This window comes from Apodemus sylvaticus, chromosome 2 (assembly GCF_947179515.1).
Source record: "Apodemus sylvaticus chromosome 2, mApoSyl1.1, whole genome shotgun sequence".
NCBI classification, from domain to species: Eukaryota; Metazoa; Chordata; class Mammalia; order Rodentia; family Muridae; genus Apodemus; species Apodemus sylvaticus.
Window position 1 is genome coordinate 184072376 of NC_067473.1, and position 14460 is coordinate 184086835.

The 14460-nt window shown below is 47.6% G+C and overlaps 1 protein-coding gene across 4 annotated transcripts in view; it reads left to right on the forward strand.

Annotated features, from left to right (window-relative positions):
* Nucleotides 1–14460, forward strand: part of Sspn (sarcospan) — a 91928-nt gene that overhangs the window by 56486 nt on the left and 20982 nt on the right. The window contains exon 1 of one of the 4 annotated variants that reach the window (XM_052175268.1): nucleotides 5928–6197. The exons of the other annotated variants lie outside the window; for them this stretch is intronic. Within the exon in view, the coding sequence (XP_052031228.1) occupies nucleotides 6000–6197 (198 nt within the window). The 5' untranslated portion in view covers nucleotides 5928–5999. Of the gene's footprint in view, nucleotides 1–5927; nucleotides 6198–14460 lie in introns of those variants that run through there. 4 annotated transcript variants of the gene reach the window in all.

Genomic DNA, 14460 nt, shown 5'->3' on the forward strand with positions numbered 1-14460 from the left:
TATTCTTCCCTGCTTGGTGCGCAGCGGCAGGAAGAGGCTGAAAATGGACCCACACTTCCCCACTTCCTCCTTCTATGTCCTTTGTGAGTGAGGCTGAAATTACCAGTGGGGATATCAGGTCTTTGGAAAGTGCAGATGACATTTTCCACCCCCCTTCCTGAATCAGCATCACCAGGGAAAGATCTGTCATGGAGGATACAGGCATTAAAGAGCCTGGTGCTCTGACGCCAGGGGTCAGAATCTGAGTGAGGTCAGTGCCTGCCCTCCATGTGCCCTCAGAGAATTCCACCTTCCTGTTAGTGGGAAGCTGCCTCTCCTCAAGCAGCTTCCATAGGGGTAGCCTGGCTCTTTTCATCCCCTCAAGCCTTACACACGCTTCTGTGCTAGCCCGAGTCACGGCGGGGTCATGAGCCCAGCTATCTCTGACAGTGGATGGGAACATGTAAGGTCACTGCTTGTGCCTCTTCAGTGTGAGGACACAGAGCAAGAAGGCTGGCAACCAGCAGACGGTCACAAAGGAACAGTAAAAGGCACAGGGCTTAAGAGGGTTACGACTGCACTGGGCTTACAATGTGTCCCAGGCAGGACATAGCAGGACTTGGTCACGGGCCATCTCCCGGCACACCCCCAAATAGCCATGCCATGCAAGCGAAGTGAGATCCTGCCACGCTGCTTTGGTGCAGTGATCAACCCTCACTGTCCTCTCGACTAGATTTAGAATCACTCAGGAGACCACTGAGGCACACCCCTAGGTATGCTGCGAGGGCTTCTCCAGAGAGGATTCGCTGACCAAGGAAGACCCATTATGAACATAGTTTAATGTAAGCCAGGGAACTGAACTGGGGGCCTAGAAAGGGAGACAGAAGAAAGCTCCCAGAGCTGGCATGCCGGAGCGCTGCCTCTGTCACACTTCCAACGCCATGGTCTGAGCTGCAGGAGAGAAACCCTCTAGAGTGGGGTAGGGCTTTCCTTCCTTAGGTTGTTTCTGTCGGGCACATGGAGACCGCCTGACGTGTTCGAGCACATACCTGAGTGTGGCTACACACTTGAGCTCTGCTGTGGGGAGGCAGTGGTAGGAGACTAGAAGACGGTCTCCCGGGGATGCTTCAGGCACAGCTGATTTCTGATGCTTAAATAATGTCAGCAGCCATTACCCTTATCTTTTTCTCTTATTTCCTATTGACCTTGTCCTAACCTGTCACAGCGACTCCCTTTAAGTTATGAGAATGAACACCCACCATGGGCAGTCAGCTCCAGCAGGAGGAGACCCTCTGGTCTCCTCCACTGTATATATCCACTGCAGCATCTATTCCTCATATCTAAAAGAGGATTGTTCCTGCACCTCCTGCTCTGGAGTGGCTCTTCATGTAACCAGCCCTTGAGCCCAGGGTAGTAGGCAGGGTAGCCCTGATTTGTGGTGTGTCAACCACAAATGGCTATATCTTGTTTAATGTTAACATGATAGTTCTTTTTACATTGTTTTGACAAAATGCATGAGAAAATCAGCATTAGGGAAAGAATTCATTTTGTCTTGCTTGAGGGTGCTGCAGTCCATAGGTGCAGTCCACAGGGGTGGTCCACAGGGGTGGTTCACAGGTCCATCATGGTGCAGGACCTGCAGAGGCAGGCAGGCACGTGTGCAGGGCATCTGGTCTCTGTGTGTCCAGACAGGAGGCAGAGGGTCCTCAACCCCCTTTCTTCTTTTTATTCATTGGAGCCAAGGAATGGTACTATCTATGTTTGGGGAGGATCCTCCCTACACAATTACACCCTGTACAGTGATACTCAAAGCTGTGTATCCTAGGGGAGTCTAAATTTAGTGTGGCAATGAAGATTAACTATCAACATTAGGTCAAAACATTTCTTTTGTTATTTGTTTGGTTTGGGGGGGTTAAAGAGCCCAGGCTAGCCAGCAACTTGCTATGTATCAGAGGCCAGCCTTGAACTCCTTATTCCTAGGCCTCCGTCTTCCAAGTTCTAGAATCATAGGAGTGTGCCACCAAACAAAATGGTACAGAAGTGTCAGAAACCGGTAACTTCCGCACAATAATTTGAAATAAACTGTGGAAATTATATATGGGGTACCTTTCCTATTTTGATGCAGACTTCACAAAGCCCTCTGAAGAATATAACTAAAAAAAAAAAATCAGAACGTGGAGAAGATAGCATAAACATGACAGCCAGTGGTTATCGATCACTTACAATTGATCAATCATTGATACCAAAATGTGCCTCCCACACTATCACCAGCACTTTGCCAACCTTCTGAGGTAAGTATTGCCAGGCCTCACATCTCACTGTGGGAAGCAGAGGCCAGGGGATCTCACAGCTAGCCTGGCTGAGCCTGTGAGCTTGGGATTCAGTGAGAGTCTCAAAAGGCAAGGTGGAGAGAGATCGATGTCTGCTTCCACACACATGTGCATCTGCTACCACAGCTTCACTTGCACATGCGCCTGTACATACAGGTGAACATGTACACGCCCAAACACAGTTTAAAAGGACATACACTTTCCCTCAACTAGGTGGGTAATATGGAGCCACATATTACTAAGAGGACATAGCGTCTCATTGTGGGGCTTGTGGCAGAAACTCCACGTCCCCGGTTATTTCGCCACCCTGGGGCAATGGTGGGGAAATCTCTGCACAGAGCACTGTGTTCCCTTAGCATGAACAACTGCTTGTGTGCATATAAATAAAACCTATGCACCAAACCCCCAAGTCTTTCAGCTCAAATACAAGTGGAAAGAAAAAAGGAGAAATTTAGATTATAAGGTGCAGGTTTTAGCCACAGTGTGGAAAAAAAACACTAGACAGTTCCTAGCTTCAGCTACCATGAACACCTCCTGGGCATTCTTGCTGTTGTAACTATTACTGGAGTTTTAGTTCCAGAGAAAATTTTGAGAAAATTATGGCTTATAATACATTGGGACTTTCATGATTATGAGATAAACGATAAAATGTGTCGTGGGCTGGAACGTGGAAATGCAATGGTTCTGTAACTAAAACCTGTGTAATTTAAGGACAATATTGATGCTGCTTCATTCTGCACGTGTTCTGGAAGATCCCCAAAGGAGGAGCCTTCACCAGAGCCTTCCTTCCACCCATGCAGCCTTGGCTGCACCCCATCTTCCTCCTGTCTCCCCTGCAGAGATAACCCTACTTCAGGCAATTTGCCTGGTAATTATCATCCAAGGTGCACTGCCCCACACCTTCATCTGCCTCCTTCTCAGCACACAGAAACATACTGAAACATCTCCCTGAAGGGTGGGGGAGTGGCAGGGGTGGGGAACAACACCAGCTTAAAAGGAACAAAGATTTATTTTGCTCACTGTATCAGAGGCGTCACCATGGTCACTGGGTCCTGCCCCTTTGGGTCTATTGTGGCAAAGTCTACCATGACAAGAACTTGAAGTAGGCAGATGGATTTTCCCACACAATGAAAAGGGAGGAAGGTCATGGTCCCAGTATTCCTGCCAGGGGCATGCCCCAGGCACCCAGCTTCCCCCACTAAGCCTCACTTCCTACCGGCCCCACCATCCCCCAGCAGTGACAATGTCTTTGATACATGGACTTTTAAGGGACATTTAAGATTTGAGCCATAACAAGAAAAGCTTTATACTTCTATGTGGTTCCACCAGCCATTGGCTAGTTTCCTTTTTGCCCCGTTTCTTCAGAAAGAGGTGGCTCCCCAAATTTATTTACTTTTATTTTATGTGCACACGTGTTTTGCCTACACGTATGTGCATCATGTGTGAGAAGTGCTCATGGATGCCTTCTGACAAGCTGGAGTTAAAAATAGGTGTGAGGTGCCCAGTATGGGTACTGGAATCGAACCCAGGTTCTCTGGGAGAGCAGCAAGCGCTTTGATTTTTGAGCCATCTCCATGGACCTAGGGATGTATTAGTTAGTATTTTGTCAACTTGACATAGGCTGGGGTCATCTGGGAAGAGGAGACCTCAGTTGAGAAAAATGCCTCCATAGACTGGACTGGGATAAACCTGAGGGGCATTTTCTTGGGTAAATGATTGATGTGGGCCTGGCAGCTTCCTGGGGAGAGGGGCCTTCCCTGGGGAGGTGGTCCTGAGGTCTACGGAAACAAACAAAGCTGAGCAACTTGAGGAGCAAGCCAATAAGCAGCATGGCTTCTGTTTCAGTTCCTGCCCTGGCTTCCTCACTGATACATTGTGGCCTGAGAGTTGCAACATGAAATAAACCCTTTCTCCTCAAACTGCTTTCGGCCATGGTGACTTACCGAGCTGTAGAAGCCCTGAGACAGTGACACTGACAGTGCTTTGGACAAACAAGTTCTTGATTTTTCTCTGCAGAATTCTTCATACTCCCTTAAATTCGAGCCTTGAACTTACAATCAACTTGCTGCTGTCCCTCGAGTAGCCAATCCCAACTAGGCCCACAGACCCAACTAGAGCTGTTCTGTTAGTATGGATCAAGAACTAGTTACAGGTAATCTGCCAGTTCACTGTAACTTCTGTTAGGTTCATGTCTGCTAGACTGTCCATGTCAGTGGGAATCATGTTCTGTTTTAATGCCAGTTTTTGTCTGTTCCTTCTGGAATTCCTTATAGTCCTATGACTGCAAACCTGATGGTGGCCTTCCTGGGCTGTACTGAGCCCCGGGTGAGTGTAGCACACCATCCTGAGTGGAAACTGATTGTGTGCTTTGTGTTCTGCCTCTGACTTACCGACTTTAATCTGTGAGCTGCATTTTCCTCACTGGTGTACAGAAAAAGTGTAAGGGGAATGCTGAGTCTCATTAAGTAAGTGCCTTTGCAGGTACACAGCAGACAATTATTAGCTTAGATTCTGAGGGAACAGCAGGAAGTTAGACTCAGACATCTCAACCTAAGAATGGGCATCCTTTATTATCTCCCTTTTCATCTTGGCTACATAATTTCCATTTGAATAACGTTTCCAAAATGTTAAAATAACCTATAGAAGAAAGTCTAAACTCACCATGGAATTGGGACTATTTCTTAGTAGCTGTACTTTGTCCTAAATGGTGCTGTATGAAGGTATGCAAACATGTCAATAACCATCTCTTCTGAGCCTCCTGGCAGGGACCAAATCTATAGCTCCCTATCCTAGCACATTGCAGGTGCTAAAAGTAGCCCTTAAAGGTTGCCAGGGTGCAACCGTCCATCTCTTTCCAGCATGACCAACACCCCCTAGACATTTAGCCTGAGTGTGAAGGTTCACTGGGGTCTCATGGACGCTATTATAATAGCCTTTAAACACAGGGCGGTGCATATCTGCGACCCCAGCACTTGGGAGTTGGAGACAGGGGGATTAAAAACTCAAGGTATTCTGTGGATATACAGCAAGTTTGAACCCAGCCTGGGCTGCAAGGGACTGTCTCAAAATACAAGTGAGGACAGAGCTTTTCAAAACAAACAACAAACAAACAAATATGTGTGCAGTGTCATGATCAGCTCCACCTCTCTATGAACAGTTGTTTCACTGTTAAGTTTTAACTAATTATTACTGTTGCTTTTCTTTCCTTCCTTCCTTTTTTCTTCCTTCCTTCCTTTTTTACTCCCCTTCTCCCCCCTCCTTCCTTCCTCCTTTCTCTCATCCTTCCTACCTTTCTCCCATGTGCCCTCTCTTCCTCCTACCCTTCCTTCCTTGTCAGTTGGATTACATTTTTTAAAAAAAGGCTCAATTTAACTTCTGTCAATGACTCCACAGCGTTTAGTGTAGCTCAGCCCATTTTGGGTTCTGTGATCTGTTAATTAAACACAAGCGGTTTCAGCATTCATCACCTTGTCTTGCACTTCCTGGAATCAAAAAAGCAAAGCAGGCTGGTATTTCCATCTCATAGGCCCCGGGCGCCAGGTCCCTGTGCGTTGGCAGTTGGCGACCCCCCTCGTGTCCCCCTTGGTGGCGCCTAGCCTGCCTGTTTTCCACTTTTGCTCAGCCCAGTCTCAGCAGACCAGGCAGGCCCAGCACCGCGGCCCAGGCGCAGGCAGCACCAACCGCGGGAACATGGGGCGCAAGCCGAGTCCTGGGGCTCAAGAGCTTGTGGAGGAGGAGGTGCGGACCTGCTGCGGCTGCCGCTTCCCGCTGCTGCTGGCGCTGCTGCAGCTGGCGCTGGGCATCGCGGTGACCGTGCTGGGTTTCCTCATGGCGAGCATCAGCCCCTCCCTGCTAGTCAGAGACACTCCGTTCTGGGCTGGGATCATTGTAAGCATCAAGTCCGTTCTGCCTAAGCACCAGCGGGCATGCCAGCCGCATGGTGGAGTGGAGACTAACCCAGCTGCATGCGCCCCGATCCCAGCTGCACCCCTAACTGCTTGGAGACTGACTGTGGGCACACTTGGGCTCCCCAGAGCAAGGCTGCTGGGAGCAGGATTCTGAGTTTCTCCTGCCCGAGGCTTCTTGCTCCTCCCAGGGCCCTGACTCAATCTACAGGGGAGGCCCTGTGGGTCCTCACAGCCTCAAAGACAAGGCAGGCCCACCCCCTGTGGTTTGGTTCTTCTCCCATTATCCAGGCCTCGTGCCTGGTGCCTGTCTGCATAAATAGCAGCACAGAGTGAAATTCATCTTGGGAAAAGCAGAGTAGGAAAACCTTAAGTTGGAGTTGACACACTGGTTTTGTTAAACTACAGGTCCTTGTAGGCCTCACGAAATTGTTTTCTAAGGCAGGGCAGGAGAATACAGCAAGCACAGTCTTAAGCCACACAGGGTAAGTAGGACTGAAGCGTTTCCGGCTACAGCGGAGGAGTTCGTTTGGGACTGTACTAATGCCAGACACACAGGGCTCTGAGTGGGTGTGTGAATTCTTGAAAGTAAAATAGATGCGGCGGTGTACAGAATACCTACTGAATGCCCACCCTGCCGGCGATCTTCCCTGTGTTTGTACCTCCACATCTTCGGGCCCAGTCCTCAAGTTAGAGAAACCAGGCTGGCCCCGCCCAAGGTCACGAGCTGGGAAAGCAATCAAGGCCTGGCTGACTTCGCCGAAGTCCCATTCTGGCTTTGCTAACTCACTTTATTATCTAAAGCCAGCGCTAAACTCTCAGGCTGTTTCAGTCGTCTATGTATCGCCGGGGATTGTTATTCCTTTCTGGACACGAGAAAACCCGCTAAGATAAGGTAAATGACATTCTCAAGCTCAGAAGGTAACCGTGGCAGAGTCAGGAGAAAAGAGCATGGGCCCTTGGCCTTCCATCTTGACTCGATCATTACTGCGCACTCGCGCGCGCGCGCGCGCACACACACACACATCCCACATCATAATTTTGTACAGGACAGAACTCGAAGACACCTGATGCATTTGCATAGGTGCAGATATTTTTAAGTTAAGATTATTCAAACTCACAAACCTTTGCAGAGTAATTTAAAATGTTTAATTTGTGTACTGAGAATTCCCTTGAAATTATCGTGATTGGAGTTTTCTAAGCCAAATGATTTTAAAAATAACCTCTCACTTAGACGTACTGAGTATTTTAGTTGCCTCCATAGCTGTCAACATACTCTGGGGGAAAATATCTGTCCTTAAAGGCCAGGAAAAACAAGGAAATGAGGAAAGAACAAGGAATGAGGCTGGTTTTGAATACCAGCTTTTATTTCAACTTCAGAAAAACCAGTTCCAAAGAAATGAATTCGATAAGGGACAAAACCGTGTTTTAATGTTTATGGCACTGTGACACACAAATCCTGAAGCTTCAAGAGTCAAAAGCTCTGGAGAAATCCCTGATGGCTTTCTGGGTGTGGCACGAAGAGCTCTCTTTTTTTCTTGTTCCTTCTTTATAGTAGGATTCATCTGAAGTTCACCCACAGCATGTGGCCCTGTTTGGCTTTTCTTTCAATAGAGAATCTGGATAGGCTAGAGATCTAGCAGAGACTGCCCCAACCCGCCCAGGGAGTCTCGGAGAAGCCATGTGGGGCCATGGCTCATCTCAGCAGGATGAGGGCTGTGGGCAGTGTGTCACTGTCTCTCAGACACAGGGACCCTGTGCTTGTCTGACCACAGTGCGGTTGGTCTCCGGACACTCTTCCAGGCTGTCAGGAAGGGAGAGACAGATGGTGAAGGCAGGTGTGTAAACACTGCACCTGGTGCTCAGTCCTGGCTTAGATGTTATTTGTTGAATAACTGTGGGCAAGTTATTTAATGTCTCTAGGTTTCAATTTGGCAGGGGGGGGCGGGGTGGGGGGATGTCAGGGTGTGTGTGTATCTGTGTGTCTGTGTGTGGTATGTGTGTGTGTGTCAGTGTTCATGAGTGCATACATGTGCTGAGGAGAAAGGCATTGCACTTACACCTGTGGAGGTCAGAAGGCAACATTGTGATGTCTTCCTCAGTCACCTCTCTCTCTCTCTCTCTCTCTCTCTCTCTCTCTCTCTCTCTCTCTCTCTTTGAGACAGTCTCTCCCTGAACTCGAGTGGGCTAGTAGACTAGCTGGCTGTGGAGCCCCCAGGTTGTATCTGTCTCTGTGTTTGGAATGGTGGTGAAGTCACTGGTAGTCACACTGGTCTTTTGCCTGGCTGTTGAGGATCAGAGCTCAAGTCCACGTTATCTGTGCATCAGGTATTTTACCCGGTGCCATCTCCCCAGCCCTGCTTTCCTTTCCTTTATTGATAATACAGTAAGTTCCAGCCCTCAGGTTCATCCCGAGGAGTCAACAAGTTATTGTGTGTAAAGCCCCTGGCACAGTGCCAGACCGTAGCTAGCAGGCCATCCACCTCCTTGCTTTAGCTGTTAGGGGAAGAGTCGCTGGTGGTGGTCTTCCTCAAGGCTGAAGCAATCTTGGTTCATCTCCAGGGTGACAGAATAGTCCCTTTTTAATCTCTGTGTTTCACAGGTCACTTCGAGCCCCAGAGGAGGTATCGGTTTGGCCATCTCATCTTTCTCCGTTCCCATCCAAGGCATCATTTAGCAATCTCAGCACTGTGACATTAGCCTAGTACGTTCTGAATCTCTCTGGAGATGGATGATAATGAACATGGAGGGGAGAATCTCCCAGGGGTCATTTTCTGTCTTGGAGGAGTGATTCTAGTCTGGTATACACTAGGGGACTGTGAAAAGTTGCCCTGCGAGGAAGGCACACTACCAGACCCACGATGAACAGAGCCACGCCCACTGCCCCCACTTGTGTGCAGGCTGAGGCTCCTGGTGGCTCTTCCCTTTGGGGCCTGCTTCAGATCTCAGACTCTCCTACTAACATCAGGTGTGGGTATTGATATTTCCCGACAGGGCTTGGATATCTGCGCCGATCCACACAGGAAGGCTTCTCTGACTGGAGCCTGTTTAACTTGCTCAGTGACCCTGAGACTAAAGAGGCCCTGGGTGATTTATGCTCAGAGATTTCAGTCCAGTGGAATTGTGGGAAACCAACTAGGTTGCCTCCTGTCCTCTGCTGGCTGTGACTGTCCATAAATGTGACTACTCATCCCGAATTGGGCAGACAACCGAAACCTTTTTACTTCAGTTCAGTTGCCAAGGATTTCTGTATAGGAAAGGGAGAAGTTGACTGGAGCTGCAGTTGGAGAGCATGTCATTGGCTCAGAGTCCTTTGTAGATGGCGGATGGAAATCATCAATGGTAATAAGAAGGGAAGCGATCTCTCTGAGGAGAACAGGGCTGTGGGCACAACACCTAGGAAAGAGAGGCTATTTCCTGGGCTTTTTAAAAAATCTGTTTAGTGTTTGAACCAGACTGTCATTCTAGATTTTAATTTTGTGTTTGGATTCTGAGGCAGGGTCTCATGTGTGAACATTATGTAGCCAAGGCTGGCCTTGAACTCCCAATCCTCCTTCCTTCACATCTCACATGCCTGAGCTGCTTCAGTTCTCATGCAGTGAAGGAATCCAAGACTGTGGCAGTTCTAATTTAGATGCCTTGGGCTTATTTTTCCCTGTTCAGTCACACTTGTTAGGGGTGTCTGCATGAGTCTAAAGATGTTTCCACAGCTGAGGGAGATCTACAGCTGCTGACGGACTGGGCCCTTATCACGTGTGACAGTAATGAATACCGCCCATTAGAAAACCCCGGTGTTTTAAGAGCCTCATTCGCCTCTCGAGAGCCCGGCAGTGATCTGCTTCCTTTGGCATCTCTGTCCTGAAGTGGATTTCAGAGCTTGCTCCCCTCCTCACCTCCCCGAGGATGCTGTGACGTCCTCCTATCTAGGAGTTGGCCCCTTTGTATTCACTAGGTAGACCAGGCTTGGGGAGAACTTGCAATGATCTTCCTGCCTCTGCCTCCTGAGGGCTGGGGTTGCAGGTGGGTGCGGTCGAGCGCTGACTGCTGCCTTCTCTGTGTTCTTTAGCTTCCTACCTCACCTTTCAGTTCATTGTCCCCATGTCCAGCCCACCAGGATCCAAACTCCTAGGCTTGTGTCATAGTGACCATGTCAGAGAGTTTAAAGCAAGAGCTTAAAAGAAAGGGAGCCATGCTTTCTGTATTCAGCCTCAGTCGTGAAACTCACAGTAGGAGTCCGTAATGATCAAAAGTCCCATCGGGTACGCCAAGGTCAATGCTAGGCATGGCGGTATGTCAGTCATTACAGCATCCAGGAGGCTGATGCAGGAGGATTGCAAGTTTCAGGCCTGTTTAAACAACACGGTGATACTCTGTCTCAAGACATATATGCACACATACACAAAGAATTTCAGTATGTCTTTCAGATTTCAGTATTTCAATTCCAAACTTCTCTGAGAGATTAGAAATCCCGGTGTGTTCAGAAGTTTCAGATCTGGATGGAGACGACACAGGGTGTAGGCAGGTTGATTGTCTATTTCAAGAGAGAATTTTAAAGCACCAGGAGCCTTGTGAGAATTTACTGTGAAATTTACAAGTAGATCTGGAACATATAGCAAATCAGGCTGAAGGTATAGGTATCAGTTATGATTTATAAGTAGAGGAAGCTGGAAGAACAGAAGGCTGAAATTTTCACTAAGTCAGAAAGCTAAAGGTACTGTCAGTTTTCATGTAAGAGTTTGACATTTTGAAAAATTAAAACCAGGATAATATTTTTAGGAACACAGTGCACAGTAATTCATTGTTTTTCATATTGGGACTTTAATATGTGTTCCAAAACCCAACACAGTATCTCAAGTACCATTGGGAAATATTTTTTATTACATGACTGTTGCAGGGTTGTTGGAACTAAGGAATAATAATTACAGGGCTGATTCAATCGCCGTGGAGCACATACAATAGATAACTAGTGAGAAAATAACTTGATAGCCATGTGAGGTTCTCACATCAAATATAAAAATTAATTTATGGGTTATCTGAGAATTCCAGAAGGGGGAAGAATAAGATTAGGACTGACCAAAATCCTAAGCTGTTCAGAATTGGGTGGGGAAAGTTTTGCCCCTGCATCTAGCTTTACAGAGTTCAGCTGAGGGGGGGAGGGGGAAGGGGACAGGGAGCGCAATCTAAAAATGTTCCCTTCAATAGCGAGGAGATGGTGATTCCAATATGTTTTTAAAACCCTTCACATGTAGATATGTGCCAATCAAGACATCTACCCAGAAGGTCAGTCTCGAGAATCATCTGAGTCATCTCAGTTTTGATGCCTTTGATAGAGTAATTCTAGTACATAGACTTTTGGGGTAATCAGAATAAAAGGGAAGTAATACAGTATTTACCCAATGAGCTACTGTGTGTCCCCGACACATAATACATGACAATGAAGTCTGTTTCTCTCACGCTTGTTCTTTCCAAAGCTTCCGTCTGAACTTGAACATGGCCATTTTAGAGTAGTAGAGCTAGCTGGACACTGAAGTGCAGAGAACTTTTATTTGCTATTATCACATTGTGGCTCAGGGCTCTAGAAATACTCAGAACATTAAGTCTTCATTATCAAGTTGCCTTATAGGACCTGAGGCTGGGGAGATGGCTTGGCTGGCTGCTCTTTCAGAGGAGCAGAGTTTACTTCCCAGCACCCAGGTCAGTGAACCCATAACTGCCTGTAACTCCAGATCCAGGGGATCTGATGCCTTCCTCTGGCCTCCTTAGGTACTTGTACATACAGTTGCACACATGTATACACACACTCATACACACATTCATACACACATACACACACACATGCATACACACAGACATACAGGCATACACACACATGCATACACATGCACACATGCACGTGTACATACATATGCATGCATACACACATGCACACACGCATGTACATACATATACATGCACAAACACGTGCACACATACATATATACATACACACACACACACACACACAGGCAATAAAAAAAAACCTTAACAAATACTAAGTAGCACGAGCAACCACAAAATCAGCTAAATCCACCGAATCCACCTGCCTTATTGCATCCCCTAACTAGACTAAATGACTCCTGGGTAGAGAACTGACCATGTTAAGCTCCCTGTGGGGGTGGGGGAGCAATAGGGTCACTCTAATTCTTGGTGTTGCCCTTCACAGATTTCCAATACGCCAGCGGTCCACTTCTACCTTGCTCCAAGGAAAGGTCTGGGTTCCCTTCCCCCCAATCCCCCCATGGCCTTCTTACCATTTTTATTAAGATTTTTATTAAGATTGCTATCTAATCAGCTCTTCTTGCTGGTGCTGTGTCCTGAGACAACACATCAACAGAACAATGCATGCAGGCCATGCCAAAGCCAGTCTGCAAGTCTCCTTGTAACTTCAGGACAAGAGTGAAAACTAGTCACTGGACTTGAACTAGGTACCATTTCATTGAAAAGTGTACATTATTTTGGGAGCCTAGATCATGTCAAACTGAAGTGCTAATTACAATGGCCAGTCAGAATGTAGCGCTGGGTGGGGTCTCAGGGTGTCATGGCTATCCTCTTATCCCCTCCACTCGGTTTCTCATGGGGAGGGATGTCCACATGCGTGTGTGTGTGTGTGTGTGTGTGTGTGTGTGTGTGTGGTGTGTTGGGGTGTCCATGTCTTAAGGAACCATTTGGAGGATGTTGGGTTTTTTTTCTATTTATTACATCATTTATCCCTTTACCTACTCTAATTCATTCTTCCTACGACCCGCCTCAAATTCCTGGCCTCTTTTCCTATTATTGTTATTGTTACATCTAGGTATATATTTTGTATATATGTGCATATATATAAACACAACATGTCTGTTGTTATTGTCCATGTTTGGATCTTGCCTAGGAAGCCATATTGTTGTGGTGTCGCGCGCGCGCGGGTGATGCTTCTGGTCATTTCTAGGGGACACACTGTGTCACGGCATAGTTCTTGGACCTCTGGCTCTTGTAGCTCTCCCACAGTGCCCCGCGAGGCTTTGGCTGCAGAAATTGTGTTGTGGTTGATGCACCCACTGGGTTTGAGCATCCCAGGATTAGCTGTTCTCTGCATCTTGACGTGATGTGGTTTTCTTCAATGGTCTCTGTGTGTTGCAAGAAGCTTCCTTGCAGAGGGGTGGGAGCTCCACTTGCGGTAGGCATAAAGCTAAGTACTTAGTATGAAGTTGGGGATTATGTTGCTTTGGTGACCGGTGGTCATAGGTTTGGGGAGCAGTTGCCGATCATATCTTTGTCAAGTTTCTGTTAAAAATAAAAAATCAAAGGGACCCAGCTTGTGAACGTGGTTGTGAGACTAACTGAAGGGTCTCACTGGCTGCGTAGCTCCTAGGAGTGAACGAGCTCTGGAGGTGAGGGCGGGGGGGGGGGGGGGCGGGGGCGGGGCTACAGCTCAATAGGATCTGGAGTCACCTGGGAGATGGGCCTCTGTGTGTGTGGGCTGGGGATTATCTTATTATCTTAATCAATGTGGGAAGACCGGCCCACTGGGGTTGGCACTGTACCCTGGCACCTGATTCTCAGCTGTGTGATGTGAAGGAAGCTAGCTGAGTACCAGCATTTGCCTCTTCCTGCTTCTTGGCTACAGATGTCACATGACCAGCTCACGTGACCAGTGCATGTGACCAATCCCTTCAATCTCCTGTTGCTATGAGTTCCCTGGCATAATGAACTGTAATCTGGAACTATGAGCCAAAATAAACCCTCTCTCTTACGTTGCATTGCCAGGGCATTTTATCACAGCAAAGGAAAATAAGATAATCGTCAGTGTTCTAGAGCTCAAGGGACTTCACCCCTCAGCTCGTCTTTATAATTTGCAGCTATTGTTAGTGTTTGATGTCAATACTGAAAATCCCGTTGATGTTTTGGTTTATATAATGTGTTGCAAATCCCTGCCCGTCTCTGTGCTGGACCTCATTGTACCACAGCCTCCCAGCCAGGTGTGCTTCTGAGTAGTGTCCCACTTAGAAATAAGTCCAAGGGTATCTGGTGGGATAGTGTGTGTGTGTGTGTGTGTGTGCGCGCGCGTGCGTGCGCCAGAGGTTGACACTGAGTGTCTTGTGCAGTCCTCTTTACTTTGTGAGACAGGGTCTCTCATTGGACCTAAAGCTCACCAATAGGCTGGACTGGCTGGCCAGTGAGCCTCAGGGACCCATTTTCCTTAACTTACCAGTTTGGGGATTAGGGAC